At 42.6% G+C, this 24,434-nt stretch overlaps 1 protein-coding gene across 2 annotated transcripts in view; it reads right to left on the reverse strand.

Moving 5' to 3' along the window:
- Nucleotides 1-249: 249 nt before the first annotated feature.
- The window catches only part of ANGPT1 (angiopoietin 1), a 1,129,183-nt gene continuing 1,104,998 nt past the window's right edge, over nt 250-24,434 (reverse strand). The window contains exon 9 of one of the 2 annotated variants that reach the window (XM_069621500.1): nt 250-1,320. In XM_069621500.1, the coding sequence (XP_069477601.1) occupies nt 1,160-1,320 (161 nt within the window). In that variant the 3' untranslated portion in view covers nt 250-1,159. Of the gene's footprint in view, nt 1,321-19,729; nt 19,827-24,434 lie in introns of those variants that run through there. The other variant, XM_069621501.1, reaches the window with a different exon arrangement.

The following is a 24,434-nucleotide window of genomic DNA, read 5'->3' on the forward strand; positions in this document are numbered from 1 at the left end:
GTGGAAGAAAAATTAAATGAGACCAAAATGCATGTGTTAACAATCCACACAATTCAACATCTTGATGCAAACTGCAGACGAAACATTCAAAACGAAATCGAACATGGAACACAAAACACGGTTGGAAGATGGAATATGGTTCCCAGTGATTTACATTGTTGAAATAAAACTACGCAGAAATAAGGACTTGAAAAAACATATACAATGAAGTCATTTTTTTGAATGTGCCCAGATGAAGATACAAATTCAGACAGGCAATCTACATATTTAATCAACACACTTAAAAAAGTATGTTCCTGTACACTTAAGCAATGATATATTACATGCCACAATGTCAGCATAATAAAATATTGTTCCATGTTATACTCGACATGTATTAACAGTACAGTTAAATGTGTAGTTGTACCTTGTGAACATGATTGACAAGAAAATAAAACGCAAGGTCCTAAAAGCATAGCTGCCTAGCATTTGCATTCATGTTTAAATATGTTCCCCTATGGTATACGTGGATATTCGGCATTTACGGTTGCCATCACCTGCAGCCAGATGGGGGATTGTTCATTTATTGCAATTAGTACCATACGATGCACACACCCTATCAGTGTCTTCTTATGCAGGAGTGCCTTTATGAAGAACGACGAATATTTCATTCTGGCCTGCAAAATGCACCGGTCACAAAATTGCACTATTCAAAATGGATGCAAGTTCTTGCTGTCGCCTTGGTAACACTGCATTGCATTTTGTTCCTTTGATGCGATAAGTGTTATCAGAGTTCATTCTTCACAGCTCCATATCTTACATTTTTTAGACCCATTTATATTTGCTGCGGTTTCTTATTAAGGAATTCCTTGACAACCTTAACCTCGCAATACACCTCTTTAATGAGAACACCCACAGAAAAGGCAGTCCACAAATATCTTCAGTTTCTGAATGAATAAGACTAGGTGCCTTTAATGCAAGCTTTCCAGGGGTCAACAGTTCTACTGCTGCCCCACAGTTCTGTAGATGGTCGGGTCCGACCATGAGTAAACACCTTTGGAAACATGGCTATCTCTTCTGGACAAGAAGTCACTACAGTTTTCTTCCTCAGGCTAGGAAAGGTGTTTTTCAGTTGTTAGCTGATCTACATTCTTCAGTTATTCTTCCTTTGAAAGGTTGTTTAGATGTCTGATGGTCGAATCATCATAGTTGTAGAACGTAATGAATAGCTTGGTCCCTTGAAATAGTGCCACTTTATTCCATTCAACTTCCCATGGTTCTGTCCAGCGGTATAGTACATTCCGTTGAGATTGGAAGGTCCGCAGGCATCAAACCACCATCCTAGGGAAATACATAAAAGTGATTTAGGTAAGTATAAATCCAGTCTCCTAATCATACCATTTTCCTTAACTAATGCACACAATATATGTTTAGTAGAAAAGGTCTACTTATTGACAAACAACCCTATTCACAAAGAAGGTCCATTGATTTACACTTGACTTATAACCTGGATAGGCTATTTGATTCACAAATTAGTTACTCCGAGTAGACTCTTACAAGTTACGAGTAAGTACAGAGTTACTCACAGTGAGACGTCATAATAAAGCCAATACCTACTAAGTCTGATGGGAGAGAATGTGAGTTGATTAAACAGGAAAGTAGAGTGCACACTGGTGAAAAGTGTTAGATGCCATCTACAATTCCTAGGAGATATGTGTGACTTTTAATGGAGCAGTAGCAGATCATCTAAGCAGGGTTTCTATATATTGAATGGGGTTGTACCAACACTTCTCAGCAGGGTTTCCAGTATTACCAGTCAATGGGTAGTATCGGCAAGGAGGTCTAAGATTAATGGGCTCTCAGTAGATTATGTGAACATTCTTTTACTTCTTAAACATCTGAAACATTTGTGCTCGTCACAATAAACCAACTAGAATATACCAGCTCCTTACAAGCAGTTCTGTAGGTAAGAATAGCCAATGTCAAAGCTGAGTTTAAATTGAATATGCACAGTCATCTTCAGTATCCCCAGGAGATTACAACCATTTGCCTGCACGTACAATATGCTAAGAGCGTTTATGTTCATCCTCAATTCCCATTAGGAATCATTGCAGGCTCTGCTCACTCAGACTTAAAAGGTGAACATTTGGATAGTGCAGGTTTCTTCCCTACAGGAACATTGATTGGGGGTGTCCAAGATGCCTGAGTGTGTTCTGTGATTACCAAAGCGAAGGTGTCAGAAGCATAGGGGACTAATGAAGGTGTATAAACCCATGAAAGGTACTTTCTTACATAAGTCCTGAGGACATGTAGATACAGCTGTCAAGCAGCATGCAGGGAATCTTAGGAGCATCGCAAAATCATCACCAGTTTGCTCACAAAATGTAGTCACACAAGAGTAAAGAGGGATATAGTGACCAATGAGGGACACCAGATGAATGTGCTGGTCCACTCTATAAGATCAGACTGTGACACCTCAAATTCACATCAGTCTCCATGACTGGTCTCCACACATTACTCTTTATACTTGATTTTTCTGCCAGGAATCCATCAGAACAATTGACAAGCTGTATGCCTACATGTGATTTCTAGTAGAGCTGCATATGGCTATTATACCATTCATTTGTTCTTGTGGTTACATGTACTAATTGATTGTACAGCTTGTTCAATAGGGGATCTAACTAAGGCCCAGCGGGAAGCTCTCATTGAGTATGGACTGCCAGATGAAATATATTCCTGCCTCATGCTTATCCTGGTACATTCTTTAGCTTCTCATCATTACTACTCTTTTTTTCTGACATCTTTTCTATGTTGCTTTTTATCACTTGAACCATTTTTTGATCATAGTGGTGAATTTAAATGTATTTAGTGCATTTAATTTAGGTACTCTTGTTAATTCATGTTTGAATGTGTCAATGTTTCCTTTACTACTGTATTAAGCGAAATTGATCATTGATCCTCATTGCTTTCACATAGTACCCCTGTGCTACATTTATTTACGCTCACACAGTCCGGGGGCATCGAAGCGCTGTCTGAATATGTCTTAGTTGCGTATTTATAAGCGCGGACCCGGGGTTTGAACCTGTGTTGCTTCGTGTCATCTTGTTTCCAATCCAGGCACGTCGCTGCTGAGCTATCCTCCTGGGACAAGGAGGAACTATTAAAAACTGCCTCTCCGAAACCCATGTCTGGATGACCAACAATAGCTTTGAACTCAGTCTAGAGAAAACTGAAATCATGATCATGCCCAATAACCTCACTATACACCCACATATGCCATTGCCCGCTGCATTGGGAACCAGACAAGCAGTAGCTTCAGAAGTCAAAAACGTCATCATTCTAATAGACAATGGGCCACATTACAAGATTGCCAGTAGGCTGCCGATAGTGCCGACAGCCTACCAGCAATCTCGGCTTTCTGTTTATGCCACCTCATATTCCGGTAATACCAGGATATTACGGGCAATGGCGGGATGTGAAATTTCTATTCCCGTAGAGTCCTATAGAGACTCTACGGGAATGGGAACTCTGAAGCACTGGCACCATTGTTAACGGTGCCAGTGATTCAGTGAATTATCTGCCAATAGGGGCCTGAACTTCTGGCAGGTCAGGCCTGCCAGTTATTCACTGCCGCTACCAGCAGGCTCTGAGTAACTCTGTCTGGAAAAAATACTGGGGCCGGTAGTACCGGCCATTTTATCTGCATTTTTTCAAGACCAGGTTATTTGTAATGGGGCCGAATGACTTAACAGTGTAACAATCGGTCAATGTGGTTGTAAAGAAATGCTTCTTCACACTACATAATGTCGGATGGATACTACCCTTTCTCACCTTCCCTCACAGAACACTATGCATGATCTCACTTGTGACTTCAAGAATAGACAATGCAAACAGTATTTACATTGGAATTACCTCACCAAAAAATGACAATGGATCCAAAACACAGTAGCAAAACTCATTTAAAGACTCACGAGGAGAGAGCACATCAAACCAGTGCTATGATCATTATACTGGCTACCAGGCTAAAAAAGAATCCACTTCAAAATGCTTTGCATTGTTTAGAAGAGCAAGTCAATGCTAAGGAGCTACATTCCTGCAAGAAAAACTCTACATCTAGAGACCAAGAAGAACCATGAGGTGTAGCAATGGCATACGCCTGTAACCCAAATAATAGCCAAAAATAAAACAAGGTGGCTCAACCTTTTTGAACATCTCAACTAAACTCTGGAACTCCCTTCTGAAGGATATACGCTGTAATAACTTTGGGCTCAAATGGTAATTACCTAATGTAAACTGAGAACATGGAGAATGTCTGAAGGAGTGAGCTAGGCATTGTTGAAAAGAGATTATTTTGTTGGATTTAACTTCTTGATCATTACCATGATAAGAAGTGTGCCCTTGTGAAATGCACATGACTGCACATGCACCTATGAACATATTTCAACAGAGCAAAATTGAATTCCGCAAACCATAAACATTTCTGAGCTCTTTAAAAATAGTTCCAGAGACTGGCTTGTCAATGCTGAAGAAATGCAGATAAGTGTATCTATTTAAATAGGAACATTCTGAATTCCCCGTACAAGACAATAAATGTAACTTGTATATGTTTAACTTCTGCCCCTGATCATTATGAAACAACATGCAAAAAGTGCACATTAAAGTTGGAACTATGTCACATGTAAAAATACAAGGCCGAGACCTTTGGAATGTATTTGCATCTGGAAGGATTGAGCAGGCCTCATCATGTTTATTGGCGTTATAAATCAACAAGTCCTGGATTTCATCACAGTGTTATAATACTGGATCCCAAGCATAGAAGACACATCCACTTGTGTTTTGTAAGAATCTTGATTCTTTTGTGATGATTGGATTTTGGAATATGTTTCCTTTTAACTAAAATAATGCAAGGTGGGATGCAGATGTGAAGCATAATTCAAAGTCCCATTGTGTTTTGCAATGCAGTTCACCACACATTGAATACACCTGTATTATATTTAACTCGGAATGAGATATGCCTGAAAATATATCTGGATGTTAGCTTTTTTATTGAGTTGACCTAAGATTCACCCCAGCCACATCAAAAGATATGTGGCCACAGTAAGGCCCTAATTTATCATGTTCAAACTAATTCCAAGCCCAGGCATCATAAAGCACTGCCAGATGGCTAGATAATGGACCTGGAACTGTGAACCACAAAGAGACGTATTTCAAATTCAGGCCCATCACAAAATCCATTAAGCTTAAGTCATGCAACAGCTTATCTGATGTCCATGCAGAACAAAAGTAAGAAACCGCAACGTGTCTTAAATATCATGAAGGAGAATGTGCATGGGTTGGATCAATGATGACCTCTGTTGGCCGAAGTCAGCATTTCTTCACTTAAAAACTGAGTAGGAAAGTTGCAAGTGTGCATTTTAACTCCAAAATATATTCTTACAAACTCATATATGTATGGCAGAGCATGCTACCAACTTAAAACAAATTGCAAGTCCTAGGTAAATATTATATCTTGCAACCTATGTAAAATCTGCCTGGGTTACAATGGAGACAAAAATGAAGATGGATAGGAAAAAAAATATTGGGCCTCATTACAAATCACCCGGTATGGAAACAACGGTGGCGGTAAACACGCCGCCACTGTTGTTTCCATGCCGGGCGATCACATCTCCTGCAGGTGGGAGGTGATGTTCCCGCCAGGTATGACCTGGCGGGTTTAACACCGCCCGCCTGCAGGCAGACGAGGAAATGCCGGCAGCATTACGAGATGCTGCCGGTGTTTCCATGATCCCCATTCCCATTGAGTGCCATAGGACTCAACGGGAATGGGGATTAACACCATTCTGCCTTCGTGATTCCCGGGAAACCGGGGTTGTAATGCCCCGGTAATTCCTGGAATCATGGAGGCGGAATGGTAATACGAGTCCGGCAGTAACCAGGCGGTTTTACCGCTGCGGTTACCGCCGGACTCGTAATGAGGCCCAATGTCTCTGGAAGTACATAATGCACAAGAAAATGAAATGTTTTGAATTGTCCTTTCTAATCTAGAAAATTATATGGATCTGTATTTTATTAATTTTGTATGTTCACATCCAAAGTTACATTAAAATAAAGGAAAACTCTCAACATATGTTTTGGTGTAGACTTTTACCCTCCCTTTTGTTTCATGAGACTGGTGGAAGCCACACCTTAGTCACAAGATGCAGGGAGGAGCTGATGATGATTGTTAAATAACTGGCAGACAAAATTGAAAAATGATTTATATTGGGAGATGAATATTGAAGAATGTTTCTGGATAGGAGTGAAAGGAGGTGGTAGGGGAGTAGAGCTGACACTATCCGAATGACTGGTTCCTAGGATGGCTGTAGGTAGAACCCTTTCAGAGAGAGGTGATCAGCCTATATTAAAAACTGGGTTCCAGACAGTCAGCTGAAGAGGACCTTGCTGAGGCAGCAACTTCAGGTTGATTGTCCCAGATGCTTATCAAAATATAAGAAGCCACATTTAAAATGTAAGTATAGCTATCCCACTATAACTCCAAACTGCCCATAATATTGTCCATGCAACATCCAGGGAATAGGGGCCTGGTAACCAAGGGGAATGATTATGTGAGAATGATACAAGTGCTGTGTTAAATAGGGTGCCCTGTGTATCCCATTTAAATTGAGCCCCAAGTAAGATGTAATTCCCTTAAAACCCACGCATTTTTGTATTGAGAGGCACAATTTATCAAATTGAATGGCGATTGTTTTTGTAGAATTATACTAAAATAGAATCCATGGCTCGTGCTGGTAAAGAATTACAAAGGCCATAGCGTCCTCATGAGATACCATTGAATAATGTGATATTATACAAATATGCAGCTGGTGGGTGCTTAGACAAGAATTAGATTTGTGAGCACCAAAAATACACACAGAAAATCCATCCTAGTCACAGAAAAGTAGGCAAAGTGTTAAACCACTGAAATCCCTTATTTTGAAATTAACAGACAGACCTATGCGTGAAAGGGCAATGGTACTTTAATGTGATACTTATTACTGATTAAAAATACATCTGTAAATGGTGGGTGTCATTTGGGAAAAAGAAGACTGTGTTTTGATTCAATTAAACAGCAATATTATGCCTCATGTTGGGAAGTGTTTAGAATGATTACTATCTTTTATACCATACTATAGACCTAACATTGATTATGGAAATGAATGCTTGTGTGAATTGATATTAGCTAGATTCCTGTGGGCTGGCATAATCTCATGTTACTGACTATTTTTTATGAGTATATAGAATTGGAGTGATTTCCTTGGTATGAAGCTGCAGATCCTCTTTGTTTGAAGTGAACTTTCTATCTTGAAATACATTTTGAAATTTGATTACAATGTCTTTTTTTCTTACCAAGAATTACGCGGAAGGACGGTACATTAGGAACTTGAAACTAGTTGTGCCACCCTAGCAGAACTAATACATACATGCAATTACATTTCTACAGTGCACAATAGAAGAACACCTAACTTTAAGGAAAGCAATAAAAACATCTGCCAATTGCCAGGTTAACCGACCCAAGCATAGCCCTTTGCTGAAGAGAAGCAAGTAGCTCTAAGGCAGAGAGGTAGAGCATGAATTCCTGTTTCTTCATGCAGGGATCCAGTGCCACGTGAGTCATGTGATTGGGTGCAACAGTGAATGAGAGGCTACCACACAACGGGTCCCAGTTTATTAAAAAAATAACCTTTGCAACGATAGCTTTATCCTTCAACAGAAGGATAACCCCATCTTAATACAAACCCTACTTAAATTCTCCCTACCCCTGCAAACACACCACACACTAACATATTACATCACCCTCACATTACAAACGCAACTCACACGCTCACTGATACTTTACAACAAAACAGACACTGTTTCCAGTAACACACACAATCACAATACAGTCATTTCATTCCTTAATGGCTAACATAAGACCACCCCTACCTATTCATGCACTTGCAAACCTACCTACACTACCACCAATAAAAAACACACACACACACACACACACACAAACACACACAGTGATATCCAACACCACAACAAAGCACTAGCAGGATCTTGCTCTCTTCATACTAATATACTCACCCTCCTTCTTTTTTGTGTGTGGTATAAATCTCATTAGCATAACATAACATAACATTTAGTTAAAACCATTTCATGATTTACTGCTTTCATAATGTCCATGTTTTCATACATACTGCATATGCATAATACATAATGGAGGTGCGGCATATCAAAGAAACAATGCACTGACACAATAGCAACACAAAAAAGCCTAGTTCACGTAAAGGGCACGCTATTGACTACATTAAAAATAGAAGGTGACATACAAGCTTAGCTACGTCTGTGTACTGGTAGATTTTGTCACAGGTTTATGCATCAATGCTTGCCACTTTGAAACCATAACATCATAGGGGACAACACAATTAATGCAAAACAATGAAAAATCTGAGCTCTTGCCCGTTATTCCCACAACCATTCTCTCAATTCTAACAAAGAGATAGAAAGTGTTCTACACAGATTGCACCATAATTCCAACATGCCATTGCAACTTTTGATTCCGTTTTCTCTATGGCAATTAAGGTGAACAGTGTAGCGATGGACTGCAATTATTATCTAAATAAAAAGTCATGATGATGTTAAAAAAGAAAGTATCCATTGTACAGTCTTGCTTTATAATGTATATACGAAGTTATTTCAATTTCCAGCTTTCAACCAGGTTGTCATTACTGGCACCAAAATAATCTCAGTCGGTAAATCATGAGCCAGGAAGATAGCTCAGCGGCAGGGTTTCAAGACAACGCTAAAACGCACGGGAAACCCGGTCCGGTGCTTAGAGGCCGGACTCAGGCATTAAGTGTGACATACTAACCCAATTTAGGGCCTGATTGACAGAGCATGTTCCAATGGGCTTGCACCATTATAAAGAGCTTCTGTTTATGAAGCCCTTCATTTTTAAACCGTTTTGGAGACTGCTCAGTATATCATCTGGGGGCATGCTTTATTACCTAAGCATGTTTCATAATGCTCTTAGGAGCTAGGTCAATTGTCACTTTATTTATACAGACAATTCTGTCAAATATTTAAGGAAGAGGATGACCAAACTGATACTACAGAAATAAATATAAGGCCCATTGTGTAATATCAGTTAGCACCCAGGTAGGAGGATCCAGCAGCAGAATGCTGTCTGTATTCACTGGTGTATATTTGCTTTTGCCATCTGACACCTCCCCCTCTCATTGACCCCAGCTCTGTGCCACGTTCCTCCTCTCCGTCCCACTGCCCCACACCGCCCCCAGCCATCCCGTGTCCGCCCTAAGTGTCTACTTACCTCTTATACCACTCATCTCTTGCTCCTTCCCGGCTACCATGCATTTCTCAAATAACTCTAAAACACAAGAGATGCTCCACTCTGAGCCCTGGCCCTTAATGTTCTTGTCCCCACTCCTGAGGACTGAAACAGATGTTAGCTAGGCCCATCAGCTCTGAGCAGCACACCAGGGTGCTAGTGGCATTATTGAACACGTTCGAGGGCCAACACTGCCAGCAATGGAGCTACATTCTTGCATTCGGGACTGCTGGAATCATGGACGCAGGCCATTATTAGACAAGTCCACTGCCCCCACACACTGCCATATTATTATTAACGCTGTAGTGGACATCAACGGAATTTGCGTGCAGGTATTGCAGAAGGATACATGTGCTCATTAACACATACCCTATGCAAACATATCAGACAAGCAGGAGCATGGACATGTATACCCTCTGCATGTGGCACACACGTTCAGCTGATCCACAAGGTATACTTGACAGAGAGCAAAGCCCCCACAAGGATTCTGGTTAACTTGGAAATGGTTGCCAGTGCACCTATGTCAGACCCTGCAACAGAACCGCACTGTAAGCATGAGCAAAGGCGTAGGTAAAGAACATTTCCAAAAGAGAGCCAGGTGCAATCGCTGCTCTTCTAACTCTCTTGCGCCTTTGCCAAGCCCCTGCAATGGCACTCAGACAAGTCAGTTTGTTTTGCTAATGTGGTGCCAAGTGTCAGAGTATACACCCTGCAACCTGGGAGTTCATGCCGAGGCTGAGAGGTGAGCATTGGCTTGGATAGTCAGGCTGGCAATGGCAATTCATTTTCAGATATGAAAAGCTGACTGCAGGAGATATGTACGGTTGCATTATATGTCAGAAAGTACACTTTGAGGTAATTGGAAACAGATACTGATTCAGTGGATCAGCATGGGCTCTGTCTTGTCACCCACACTGTTTAACCTTTTGTGAATGATTCAAACCGCTGCTTGACAAAGGTAGGTGTTAATGGGTATCCATGGGATGCCGGTATTGATGTTCAGATATAATAGAGGCGAGCACAGAAAATAGCCTGATATTTTTATATAAACCTTTGTCAAATATTGTTCAGCTAGAAGGCTGGCAATCACTATCTGGAATGTCCCTGGGAGCACGCAGCCAGACCATTTGCTCATTGAGCACCCCTGGGGCTGGAGGATGAACCTCTTGAAGATGTCACCTCATTCAAAGACCTGGGGGGTGCACGTCCATCTTTAGGCTACGGGAAACCAAAGGTGGAAAGGTGTGCTACATGCTTAAAACAGTTGGCCATCTCAGCAGAAAATGGGCTTGCCACTGGTTAAAATTGCAAGCTGCGTAAAATGTGGCTGTATTTTCGTTATCATTACCACTTGTTTGTCGGCACCACAATGTTTACGTTTGACTTACAAATGGGATTCTCAAGGTAAGTCCTCCACTTCAAGGCCAAAAATGTGTCGATTTAACAGAGCAGAATTACCACTCACTGTAATCTACAAAATTCTGCGCCGAGTCCTAAGGACTCCAAAAATTGTGAATTTCACCACCTTTACCACACGTGTAGGCCCACAGAAAATTCACGGGACAGAGTGCAGGTAACAGGTCATCGAGTTTGATGGTAATTCTGCAGAAATAACCACAAACTCGTAAGAGGCCTAGAGAGCTAAGTTTGCATGTATCCTTGTATATTTAATGCAGTCAATAGCGTGCCCTGTGCGTGAATTAGTCTTTTTTGTGTTGCTATTGCGTCAGTGCATTGTTTCTTTTCTAGGCCACGCCACCATTCTGTAACTAATGCTTCGCAACCATTGTAAAGAAGTACTATGTTTACATCGCATGTTGTTCAGCAAGACATATACATTGGAGTTTGAACGTTTAGCGTGCATTTGTTTTTATATTTCGAATTATCTCCACTGTGTTTTGTTTTCAAAAGTGCTGTAACACTTAATCATGCAATCTTTGGAGAATGGCCTATTCCAGATAAATGTTGGCTTGCCTTTGTTTTGACACGTGTGACTGCCAATTGATTACAAAGTGGATTGCAGGGCTATGCCTGTGGGGCTAATAACTACAGAACCAGAGCACAGTACCGTTTATATTGAAACACATCTAACTTGGTATATATTCAATCTAAACAAAAGTAGAGAAACATCTTGACAGTTGCATACATTTAAGACACCCATGTTCATCGCTTGAAAGCAAGAATACCCTTTGACATGTAATAGTTCGTACCTCTCGCAGTCTCTCCTTATTAACACTCAGCAACATGAGTTACTTGAGTCAGATTAGCTAAGTGTTTGTAGATTTTTCTTTTATAAAGTGCATACTAAACCCTAAATTAGCTTGACACTTGTGACAGATCAATTAATTAGGTCGAAGATTTCCCTAAAGCTAGGTGATCATTTAAAATAGATGCCTACACATTTTGGATTTGTAAGATCTACAGTAGAAGAGACTGCATGAGATCAAGATTGAATGAGATTCATTTGTTTGATTGTGTTCGATTCAATTTATTGAACGTAAGGGGTGTAATTTCAAATAGAAATTGTGCTCTCAAGAGGCAACACAGATGCAAGAGGCAATCCCTGCGTAGCATGGCCTTTACAACAAAACATGGATGTCTGGACATCCGTGATATATGTGTAGTTCAATGAGACATAGGGCCTCATTACAAGTGTGGTGGTCCTGAAACAAGGTTGCTGGTGAGCTCACCAACCCCCTTGTTTCCCGACCGCCACACTACGAGTCTGCCTGCTGGGCCGCAGAGATCGATTATGCCTGAACATGCACCCAGCATGGTTTCAGTGTACAGAAGCAGGGTAGGAGGTTGCTAGGTTAAAGAGAGCACAGAAATCATTGATACATTGATGATTGCTATTTTGTGTTTTATCATTACGAAATGAAATGTTTTATGCAATATCCTCATGGAAAAGAGGCAATCCCTGACTACTGTTCTGACCTCAACATCAAAGGCGAGGTTGGACTTCAATATATGCTCCAGTTTTCATACTTCGTAGCCACATTTTTGTCTTTCAAGATAATGGACTGTTGTTACTGTACTAATCTGAGTTTTTGTAGATTTGAAATGTATTGTTATGCGGGTGGGTGATCAGTCCCTACAGCAATTTCAATAGAAATATTTTACATAGACCCCCCCTATTTTCTTCGGGAAAGCATTCCATACCATACAGACCTTCACATAGCTTTCCCAGAAAAGCAAGAGTTGGCTAAACCTTTCTGTATTTTTTTTAATGGCCGTTAATTATATCAGCTTCCCAAAACTGCTTTATTACTGAAATGTGTATCTTAACCCTATTTGGTTTACTTTGAAATATCTCGTCAGCTCAGAGTTGGCAATAACTTATCTGCATTTGTATTCTCCGTAGGAAGAACACTTTCGTGACTGACTAGACCAACATTTTACCGAACCTCAAATTACGCAAAATTTGAGTGATAGGACCGCATCGAACTTTATTTAAATGTTTTCAAAAGGTTGGCCCACGTTCGACCTCATGAGTTATAAAGGGGTACATGTAGTTGGCATTCCTTTTCAGTAATCAGCAGCTTTCTGGGAGCAAGTACTTTGTTGCTGGGGGCAGGCTAAGGAAACCTACGGAACAGTTACTAAACTGAGTGGCGAAATAGAAAGAAGAATACTTGGCAGTGGTAATTACATGAGACTTAGCGAACTAGATTTAGGTTAGATCTTGTTTATGCTGTTTGAAGTTGGTGATGCATATGACATCAGGTCGTACTTGGGAAGAGAAGCAAAAGGAGCAGGGAAACCGTAAGAGCAGTTTAAGTGAGCCTCAAACTCATGTTATTTTTTGGGACTAAGAAAAAGAGATTTAGTGAAGCAGGAGATGTTGGTCAGTGTCCATCTTGTGAAGTGAGTCAATGAGATAGACTGTGTCAGGTGACATTTGGGAGGAGGAACAGAGACTGGCTTAGGACATCTTCTACAAAATCCAAGCTTGTGTGTTTTTGTGTGGGAGAAAGTATCACAGATCCAGGAATGGTGAGAGGTTGAAGTGTGCATCTCTTACAGTGAGCGAACAAGACATCTGTCATTGGGTGACACTTGGAAGGAGGTGGAGGAGAAGGAGTAAATATCCCCTGATGCAAGCCATATGTTAGACTCATTTTGTGGGTTTTATTTCAGAAAAGTAGAAGATATTTTCAGGGAGACTGGAAACAACAGCCAATGCCTTTCTCTTGAAGTGATCAGAAAAGACATATGCCAACAGGTGACTCTTGGGAGGAGGAGCAGTAGGAGCAGATACTCCCTAACACCAGTTTATGTGAGACTCACACTCACATGAATTTTGTGTTAGAGAGTAGCAGAGATTCAGAGAGGCTGGAAATATCAGTGAGCGTCAGCCTCTTCATGTGAGGAATGAGACAAAGAGAAGTTTAGGTGACACTGATGCTCACATTATTTTTGTGGGATAAAGTATTAGAGAGTCAGATATGATATGATATTTTATTTGTATCGGACTCATACACAAGTGTTTCAGATTGTGACACGGCAAGGGGGGAACAAGGAGGTTGAACACCCAGGGAGAGAGGTTAGACCCCTGGGGAACTCCACAAGTAGAGAGTGATATAGAGGAAATGAAGGACTCAGAGAAGTGGGAGAGACCATTTAGCCAGTAAGCAACACATTTTAACAGCAGAGCCAGAGGTAGTGGGGAGACATGCTTCATGTGGAATTTTCATATCTTCTGTGTTCACAGAGTACACAGAGGTCTGACCTGGCGGGCAGAACGGCACCCGCGAGCAGACCATGTCGGATGCACCAGCACCATTCACGAATGGTGCCTGTGCCTCCGACCTCCCCATTCACTTGGGCTCAATGGGAATGGAGAGTAATTATTACCAGCACCTGGCAAAGGGTAATTACCGGGTCCGCCGAGGATGGAATGCCCCAGTAGATCCCCATTGTCGGGTGCTGGTAATTTCATGACTCTGGCGGCAGCCATGCCTGTATTTACCGGCACTGTTCCCACCTCAGTCACGATGAGGCCCACTGTTTTTTTTCGAGGAGCTACCAGAATTAGAAAAAAAGATTATGACCAGAGTGGGGTACGTACTGCAGTATATCAGAGGCAAAGAAATCCACTTCACCATACACATGTGTACCAGGGGTCAGATAATTGCCTACATCACCGTTCACAGCATATTGGGTGACCTTTCCCTCCTCTACCAGTCAAGAGGCATGACAAAGTAATTGAGGGGACACAGTTGTTTGACATCACATACACACATCATATATTACGGAAGATAGTCCCTGTCCCAACTCTGGCATTTCTAGGAGCTTGCATTCAAAAATGGCAACTTATTTTCGATTTTAGTGGGTTTTGCAACATTGGTTTTTCATCAAAAATTATACAAAGGTACATTTCCCTTCCACATATATCCCAGTAACTTTCCATGTCTCTAGCTTATACACATTGGGCCTCATTATGACTCAGGCGGTAAGGGGTTTACGGCGGCGTAAACAGCGCCGACCCTTACCGCCTGATTCCGAGGTCCCTTAGCGCCATGGCGGATTTAACACCTGCTTTTAGCAGGTGTTAAAATCCATGGCGCTAAGGGACCTTGATGTTAATTACGCCACCGTAATTTACGGTGGCGTAATTAATGCCTTCCCCACTCCCATTATGCCCTATGGGGCAAAAATGGGAATGGGGAAGGGTAAATGGGGATTGGGGACTTACCGCCCCGCCAACCTCGGAATGGGGCGGTAAGTCCGCCAACCACCATGGCGTAAACGTAGTTTACGCCATGGTGGTAAAGGTACGACCCAGGCAGTAACTTACCGCCTGGGTCGTAATGAGGCCCATTGTCTACAATAATCATAATTAGCGGGGTTTTGCCCCAGAACATGGTACAAGTTGGAGTTTGGACTCAAATCGTGAGGGCATTTTTCAAACTAAGACTCTCAAAGTTGTACATTCCTGTCATTTGGTTACAATAAATTATCACTGTTTCTATAAAATATATATTTGTTGCAATTCAACTCCCCCAAGTGTTTGGGTCCGCCTCCAGGAGTCTGGGTGGGTCAGTGATCACATGTCTCTCCTTGCTGGCAGAGGGCTGTTGACAGGAAACACTCAAAATGAACATACCCCATTCAACAGAAAGAGCCTTTTGTGTGGGCTCCAACAGGCTGCCTGGAAGTCTCTCCTCAATCAATCAACAGGGTCATGTGATATCCTGCCTCCTGGTGTGGAATCTCTGAGGTGTTAAGGTTTCCCAGCCTCTTGGCCTCTGGGAACAGCAGGTGGCTAAGATTTCCAATTAACTAACAAGCTTTGAAGTCCCTGCCCCTTTTGCAACTCCTAAATACAGTTTCCCTGTGAGAGTTTAGACCGCTAGCGCCACCTTGGGGAATTTGTCGGTACTGCATCCATTTTTGAGTTGTCTTGAATTACTTCTGCATTTCAATAGAGTGGTCTTTTGCTTGATAGTATAGGACCCTTGCTTAACATTGTTTTGATGGCATCCTTACAGTAGAGTGGTGATGTGGAACCCCCCACAAGAAGGTTGTATCTTTGGAGTGGTCTCGTGCCAACTGCGCAGTTCTCCTATTCTGGCGTGAATGTGGGTGGCGATAGCTCATCCTCACATCCACCCAGTCTATTGATTTAGTTTGATCTGGGATAGAATAATGGGCGGCGACAGCTCTTCCCCACATCTACCCAGTCTATTGATTCAACATGGGTCAAAACCCTTGACAAACAAGACTGGTTTGCATATGACAGTGGTGTGGAATGTTGCCCAGAGCATTGCCAGTGGTTCAGATTAATTCAAAACCTTCCACCAATCACTTTTTTGGTTTCACTTTCACCAGACTGACCAGAGGAAATGGTAACATCATTGCATGTGGTTTGAAAGTTTGAGTTATTTTTATAAAGCACAATATGCTTGCCGATTGGCATGCTGGCACTGGTAATTTGAGAGAAAGTGCAAATGCCAGTTACCTTAGTTCATCCAAATCCTGATCCTGCTGTTCAGCATCTGGACTACCCAGGCACATGTCCACCTCCCATTTTAAGTTAAAAACGTTAGAATGGAATTACTATTGATGAAATAATATCTTTAACAGAAGAAGCATCTACAGTGAAGAACAATTTTTTTCATATAAATATGCTTACAGTTATTTTTCCCTAATTAAACTTTTTCTTTATGAAACGTGTAACAAGCTGTAATACTGATTATGTTAATACTATACACCTGGGATTCTCGGAAAATCTACTACTGCACCTGCAAAGACTGCAGACTATGGTACATAAGCGTCACTAAAACTAAGAAAGTTTGTGTACAAAATTGCCCATTGACTAATTAATCCCAATGGATGCACAGACTGCAACTCAGTACTTAGCTACTGTTAAAAGATGTGAGCCAAATGCTGGCTACCAATACTTGTACAGCGTTCCGCTGCGCTCGAGCTATGACCTCGCTTTAAACAATAAAATACACAAATATAAAAATATAACTCCTGTCCTAATTACCCTGCATTGGTTTCCAGTGAAGTACTGAATTCAGTTCAAAGTATTGAATATGAATCACTATTGGCTTTATTATAAGTGAGACGGTCCGGAAATAGAAGTGCCAGTGAAAAGTTACCGGCACCCTTTCCTGACAGGCTCACTTTGAGTCTTCTGATGGGGGCCACAAATCTCCCGGTAGGCCTGGCCTGCCATGAGTTCAGGCCCCTACCGGCAGGCATTTCACTGAAGCATCAGCACGGTTACTAACGGTGCTGGTGCTTCAGGATTCTCATTACCATGGACTCCTGCTGCCAGCTGTGATATCCCGGTAGCACCGGATGTTAGGCGGTGGTAACAGTGTTACGGGGTTGCCAGTAACCTGCAGTCCTCTTCTGTTTCTGGGCCTGATTAAACCTCGGTTAAGTTAGGTGGATTTATGCCCTGTTTCTCCCTTGTAAATCTGACTTACTCTGGGGAAGTGGAAGGCAGAGTTAGAGGGAAGAATTCCTTTTTAGGTACAAACAAACTTAATGCCCTTAGCCGAATTAATCCTTGTGGTTTTCGAATATTCAAGAGGATTTTGTCACCTTGTTTTTTAATTGTATTTGGCAAGGGTGAGAGTTTCGAGAAGGATTTGTGATTCAAATGCTAGATCCTGCCACTTAACTGGAATCTGACACTGAGTGGCAATTTAGGTTTTGTTTTTTGAAACTTTCTCCTGAGCCTGAACTTTTACAATATGTTCTTTTCATGGGGGATGTTGGACTACAAGATACATGAGGGTCCTTTTCTCTCCTTTGAGCATGGGGTCCCCAATGTTTATCAATTGAGAGTATCCAACTGAGTAAAGTCTGGGTTATGATCTTTTATTTTAGACAAAAAGTGTTTTGGAAAAAGGTCTAACTTGCCCTATGCTAAGGTGGGATTGGACTACCTAAATGAAGCTAATGATAGTCTGTGTCAGGAAGTCCAAAGCAAATGTCTGTCTGTTTCCAAAACCTATACTTGCTCTCACATCTAATTGCATATAATGTGTAAGGATGTCAGCATCAAAAATAAGAAATGTTCAAATAAAAGTTCAGAGCACCTTCCGGCTCTTGCTTGGAAAAGGGGCTTCCATTCCCCAAGATTCAAGATTGTTCAATTTGCCAAAAATAGGGGTTCACTTCCACAAACTTCAATGTCTCAAGCAACACAATTCCTTGGGGTACTTATCAGCTCTTCTGGCTTGGCTACCTCTCACCAATTTCACCAGGATCACAAAGTTCAGCTCCTTAATTTCAGATCACACAAGTTTTCCTTTATTTTTGATCATAAGCTTATGTATGTGTTAAGTGGCTTTTTCTTAGGTGGGGTACTTGGGATATGCGTTTTCTCAATGCTTGTTTTGCCACTGTTTACTTCTTGTATTTTCAAAAATGTGCCGTGCTTTTCCAATGCATATCAATTTTTTTTCCCCAACTAGAAAAATCCACATACTCGATTCCGCAGAACCATGAGCCAAATGCTCCCACCTAACTCGTTCCCTCGCTGGAGTATCTGTTGTGGGCCTGTGACAGATTTTGAGTGTACTGTGTGGCTGTTTGAACTTGTTTGTAAATCGTTGAGGGACGAGTTAGGAGGGAGCATTTGGCTCATGGTTCTTCGGAATGGAGTATGTGGATTTTCTCGTTGGAGGTTGGTTGTTTATATTATCTTTGGACACACTCCCTTGTTATTTCCATATGTGCTCCTTTCCGTACCCGTCTGTGGTTTCTTTAAAGAGGGGAGACATGTCATTTCTCGTGTCTCCTGGCTCTGGCCCTGTGTGGATGCTTGCTTGATGAAATACCTGATGTAATGCCTGGTGAAATTGTAGAGGAGCAGCTGCATGCCTCTGCAGGAAACACTGCCCCCTACCTACCTCCCACGAGGAGAATCATCTTCGGTTCTGGAAGCACCTCAAAAACTTTCTCTTTGCTTCCGCTTTTTCTCCTCCTCTCCCTTGCTGACTTCCTGGCTGACACTGACTGTGCACTGGTTGCTGGCCACCCACTGATCTTGGGCCCAAATCCCCTGCCCCTCCAGTCGCACTCATGGGCTGCCCTCCTGGCAACCCCACACTTGGGAACTGTTTCTGTATCCCTACCGTCCCACTACCAGCACTTGACACCTGTTGTCTGCACTATCCTTGCACTTGCCACCTGCTGGCCATACTTCAGCTATTCTTATTATTTCTTATCCCATGTGCTGCATTGTCCTCTCCCCATTCCCACACTGCACTTCTCCCCTCTGCCCTGCACATGCACTTGTGCGATCTGAATGACACCTGGCCTAGTAGGATCGTTGTCTGTCTTCCCTCTGTTCCCCTCCCTTGCCTTGTCATGCCTTGAAACACCTGTGTATAGGCGCATTCTGAATGCCAAAACATATTATATCTTATCATATGTTGGAGACCTGAGATTGTGCATGTTTGACACCCGCAGTTGTGACAATACTGCAATGTGTGTTTGAGAGAAGATACCCATTGAGACAACCCTACCGAATGTATCCATGAAGGTATTTAAATCTTAGGGCACCTGGCTAGGTCCCGATTTACCCAGGTGGGTATACGTTTCATAAACAAAATAATCAGGATGAGGAGATCCAAAACAGAGGCACAGAAGTGCTAAATGTGAATGTTTAATATGTACTCACATAGGAAATGGTAAGTAACTCCACAATTTACTTTACATTTCTTCCGATAAGCACGGGAGATAGTTGAAAAACACGAACAAGATTGGTTATGCAAAAGTGACACAAATAGGTGTAGGCCTCTGGTGAAGGCCACGTGGTGAATAGAATGCAGGCAAAGCCGCCATTATATAGAATCTGGACATCGGTATCATGAATTCAGTAAGCCAGGACCCATGAAGAAGGAAGGCAAATCTATGTTGCAGCAAGAATAAGCTGAATCGTGGAGCTGCATGGTGAGGTTGTCTTGCCTGGAGTCAAGACTCAAGAAGCCAAGGTCAGCTATCTATTCTGGAAAGAAGCAAACATGCAAAGTATGAATCATCCCTTGTTAAGGTGAAAAGAAAGAACACCAAGAGTGCCAAGTTTAATTCATTTAAGATATTTAAAACCTGCAAAATGGACCAAATCATGGGCTCCTGTCACGTGAGCCAAGAAGGAAAATAGAGTTCGGACTTGGAGTGCCCACATGCTCATGTATTCAGAAGACAAGGATTCATTTGCAAGGCCAAGTTCGAAGACAATCTTTATGGCAGAAGGCATGTGTGATGAGAGATTCTGGGCAAATTGAGTGGGGAGGTAGTGCCAGGCCCATCTCCTTGCACCTGGGTCTGGGCTTTCGTGCTGCTAAGTGAAACGAGTGATACTGACTGGCACAAGCATGCCAACCAATTGTAGTAGTTCATATAACAAAAGACCTTTTAGTTTGAGAACCAATGAGAAACCATGTATCTCGGAAGATGACATGTTTTAGAGGTAGACATATAATGTCCACCTGACAGTGGGCAGCCAATCACAATCCTAGTAACTATAATATACTTAGATGTTCCCCTTAAGCCAATCCCGATCCCTAGTGGGGTGTTCATTATTTTCCATGTAGTATGATGTTTTTTTCCTATATACATCATGTTTTGTGAAAAGTTTGCTGAGAGAAATCGAGCGTCTGTCCGTTAATGTTCGTTGTAACTCCCTGTTTTAGATCATTGTTAATAAAACAGTACTTTTCCATCTTCCTGAGCTGTTTCGATTAATTGGACTCAGAGTTATTCTGTGTGATCCAATAAATTACATGAACATTCTTAAAGGGCCCTAAGCTCAGAATTTTAGCTGTGGAATGTTTCACGGGCCCCTCAACCCCCAAAGGTGAGCTGACCCCTGTGCAGAACAAAGCAGCAAGAGCAAGGCAGGCAAGGTGCAGGTGGGGGCGGGAGCGAGGCTGCAAGGGGCATCCAGAGGGCCTGAAAACCATTTTTGGGCCATCCTGCAGAAGAAATACAAAGGGAGCAAGACTGCAAGGGGTAGCAAGAGGGCCTGAAAACCATTTTGGGCTGTCCTGCAGAGGCAAGACACAGGGAGCGAGACTGCAAGAGGCAGCCAGAGGGCCAGAGATGGAATAGGACCATCCTGCAGAGGCAGGACAACTAGCAAGGCTGCACGTGGCAGTCAGAGGGCCCTGCAATCGGTGGGGATGTCCTGCAGTAACAAGACACCAGTGAGCAACAAAGAGGTTGTAAAGGACGGGGAGAGTGGAGCACAGCACCTGTCATGGCTTGGGAGTGTGTGGAGACAAGAGACTGTGTGAGTAGTAATGACCTGATGAGGTCTGCCGTTTCCTGCATGTGGGAATAGGATCTCTAACTGCTGCTTACACGAGAAGTGAGAAGAGGAATTGAATAATTCTTACTGGAGCAGCGGCATCCCAGTGTGTGAGAAGCTATGGTGCAGGACCCAGCTATGTGAAAGGTGTTGCTCCGTTGTGCGCAGAGCACTTCCATGTAAAGGCTCAGGCATCAGTTGGTTGTGGACATCAGTGAACATCCGTGGCTGTCCACAAGATGCAAAAAGTGCCAGCTCTCTGCGTGTCCTTTGGGAGCAATCATGGAGCTCCATTCAGAACAGCACCAGTTACCAGAATGATGACGTCCAGGAATATTGGCAACGTGATGTGCAGAGCGTCACCATAAACGTTTGGACAGAAAGTGTGGAAGGGACCATGTTGCTTGGTTCTGCGCAACCTTGACGGTACATTGAGGTGTGCAGCATTAGAATCCTGTGACAAAGGTTGCAGCATCGGTGTGGGCATATGGGAAAGCTGCCCAGCCAATGTTCGTGGGGAGCACTGTGAGACACCAATGTGGCACTTCTGCTGCATTTCACAAAAGGGAAGGAAGACCGTTGTTGGGGCAGAGCTTCCGGTTTTTCACTCAATGTGGGCGAGTTGCAGGTGAGGTGGTCATACCTTGGTAGAAGAGTTGGTTAACGCTTAGCTGGAATGTTGTGACACAGTTACCTACATTGCATGGTACACAATGGCAATTTCCTTTTGGATGCTCTGTTTTCCATATCAACAGCAGTTAACATTAAGATGCTTTGCTGAACACGGGCAGACTCTTCAGCAAAGTAGCACGTGTATCAATGTACACTGTTAGTGATCATTTGCAGGGAAACAACTTTTCATGTTGTGCATCAACAGGTTCCTTTGTTACACCATAGTTGCCATGTGAGGCCTGTTATTTGCTATGGTTTATAGCATGTTATAGTATTGAAGTGGATGTGACTGTGCTTAGTTTGGGTTTGAGGTCAGCTGATCCTGGATTGTGTGTTTGGAGTATATCTGATGTGGCCTTTGTTTTTGGATTTTAGATGTGACTGTATAAGAATAATCTTTCCTCTTATTTTATTTATTTATTGGTCACTTATTAGGTGCTTATACAATAAGCAAAACGGTTTCAAAGTAACCAGTTACATGGTGCTTTACATTCTTATGGCACTGGCCAATTCGCTCAGTTGACATAGTTCTCCTTCTGTCAAGGGATTACATCAATCTGCTTTCAATCCTATTGGTATTCAACCACACTTGCTTTCTTTTGAATTAGTATTCAAAAGGATTTCATTTCACCTCAATCTATCACATTTAATAAATCAAAGTCAAATTCTCAGGTTACTGGCATATTCACAAGTTCAAATATGACTGCTTCCTTGGCCCTCTCTTGGCTTTTTCATCTCTTTCACAGTTCGGTATTCATAAAAACCTTAATTCGGCATTCTCAGTAACTTCAGGTTATCATGCTTATCAAAAGTGTTTAGTTCAAGCTTGACTGGCATTCATATTGCCCAAACAGTCCCTCGCCCACTTGCGAGTAACCCGACCTGCACCAACCATGTGGTTCATGCTACAGCGTCCCAGAGTCACTCTGACTTTTGGCACTCACCGGGTACGCTGCCTCCAGGTGCTGCTATCTGCAGCGGCAGACTTGCTGTGGCAGTCGATAGCTCCTTGCTTGGTGTGCCTTTTATCCAGGTTCTCCGCCAGTCTCTCAAGAGTTATGCAGACCTGCACTGCTACTAGAGACCATTCGAATGACTCACCACAATCCTCTTCCGCTGCAACAACTCTGCAGCTCGGAGGTGCTTCAAGCACACGTCTCCCTGATTTCACCTCCAGATTCTCCTGAAAGTGTACCACAGGCAATCGCATCAGTCTCACCTGAGTGGGCCATTTATATTGCCCCTTGGCCTCAGGTGCAGTCAATGTTCCTTTACATTATAACGGTCTTGGTACTCAGCATCCCGCTTCCTCATCCCAGTACCAGAGTGGTGTTTGAATGTGTATGAGTCAATAAAAGTAGGATGTATGGCTCTGGGTTATCTCTTCCTTGTCCCAGTACCTGATTGGTGTATAGTGGGAGATAATTTTCTGAAAAAATAGGGAAGGGACTGGTAATACCCTACACAGGACTGGGGAATATCTGACTCCTTAGAAAAGGGATGTAGGGGATACCGTGCCTCACCCAAGGGTGCCTCATCCCCACACCCCAGGTCTCCTGCACCCAGGTGATCCTCCCTCACATATCTACCCAAGGGTCAGGATTCGAGAGCGACAGCCTTTCCCTGGCCACCTGGGAGGAGGATTTATTGCGGAAAGATGTGCGAATGCCCTCATATTCCTCACATTTGGGCCCTCTTTTCCTGTCCCACCATCAGTTCTTTGGATGTTCCTTTGTCCCTGGCAGAGAGCCGTGCCAATGCAGATTTCATGACATCCGAGAATTGGCTGCACGGACAGGTGCAGGCCTCTTGCCCTGCCATTTTGCCCAGTGGAGAACAGGCTAAAGTGATCATACAGTCAGCTCTATTCTGATAGGAGGGCACAACAGATCTGCAACATCACCTGTGTAAAGTTAGGGCCAAAGCTAATGGTGAGCATGCACACAGGTGACAGCTGTGTTAGCACAGATAAGGCAGCAGGAGGAGGAGAAGTGGGAAGCCTGTGGCAAAAGGCACCAGGGCCAGTGCTCAGACTTTGATCATGGAGGAGTCTATGTGGGCTGCCCAAGACAATGCAACAAGAATGGGGCAGGTCTAGAAGACCCTCCAAAAAGGAGAGGGAATCCCAAATCTGGGAGGCCAGTATGCAGGCATAGGTGGTCTTGGACCAGGCATGGGCAAAATTAGAGGACAAGTACAAATGATAATTGCATATAGTAGTGTGGGGTTATTTATTATTTGTGAAGAGTAGTTCTATGTTTATTTCGACATGTATTTTTTGTACATATGTTCACATTTTTCATATCTTGTGTTTTTTTCATTACATTACTTATGACAATCTGTTGTGTTTCATTGTTATTTAAGCATGTGGTGAACTCATTTGCTTGCTGTTCAATGTTTGTCCGAGTGGGTTAGTGACCATTTCTCTATGCATTTGGCACATCATCTCAATGTTTCTGGCCTGTGTCATTTGTGTCAAAAGGTTATACACAATATTCTGTAAATTCTCGTAGGCCATGTGTCCATGGTTAATGACACAGTGTAGGTGTGTATCAGAATATCACAGCCACTATATGTAGGAGGTTGTGTGTAGTGTTGGCAGGTAACATGTTCACCGTTTTCATATGTTTG

Source organism: Ambystoma mexicanum, chromosome 5q, assembly GCF_040938575.1.
Source record: "Ambystoma mexicanum isolate Mex_15411 chromosome 5q, UKY_AmexF1_1, whole genome shotgun sequence".
Lineage (NCBI taxonomy): Eukaryota > Metazoa > Chordata > Amphibia > Caudata > Ambystomatidae > Ambystoma > Ambystoma mexicanum.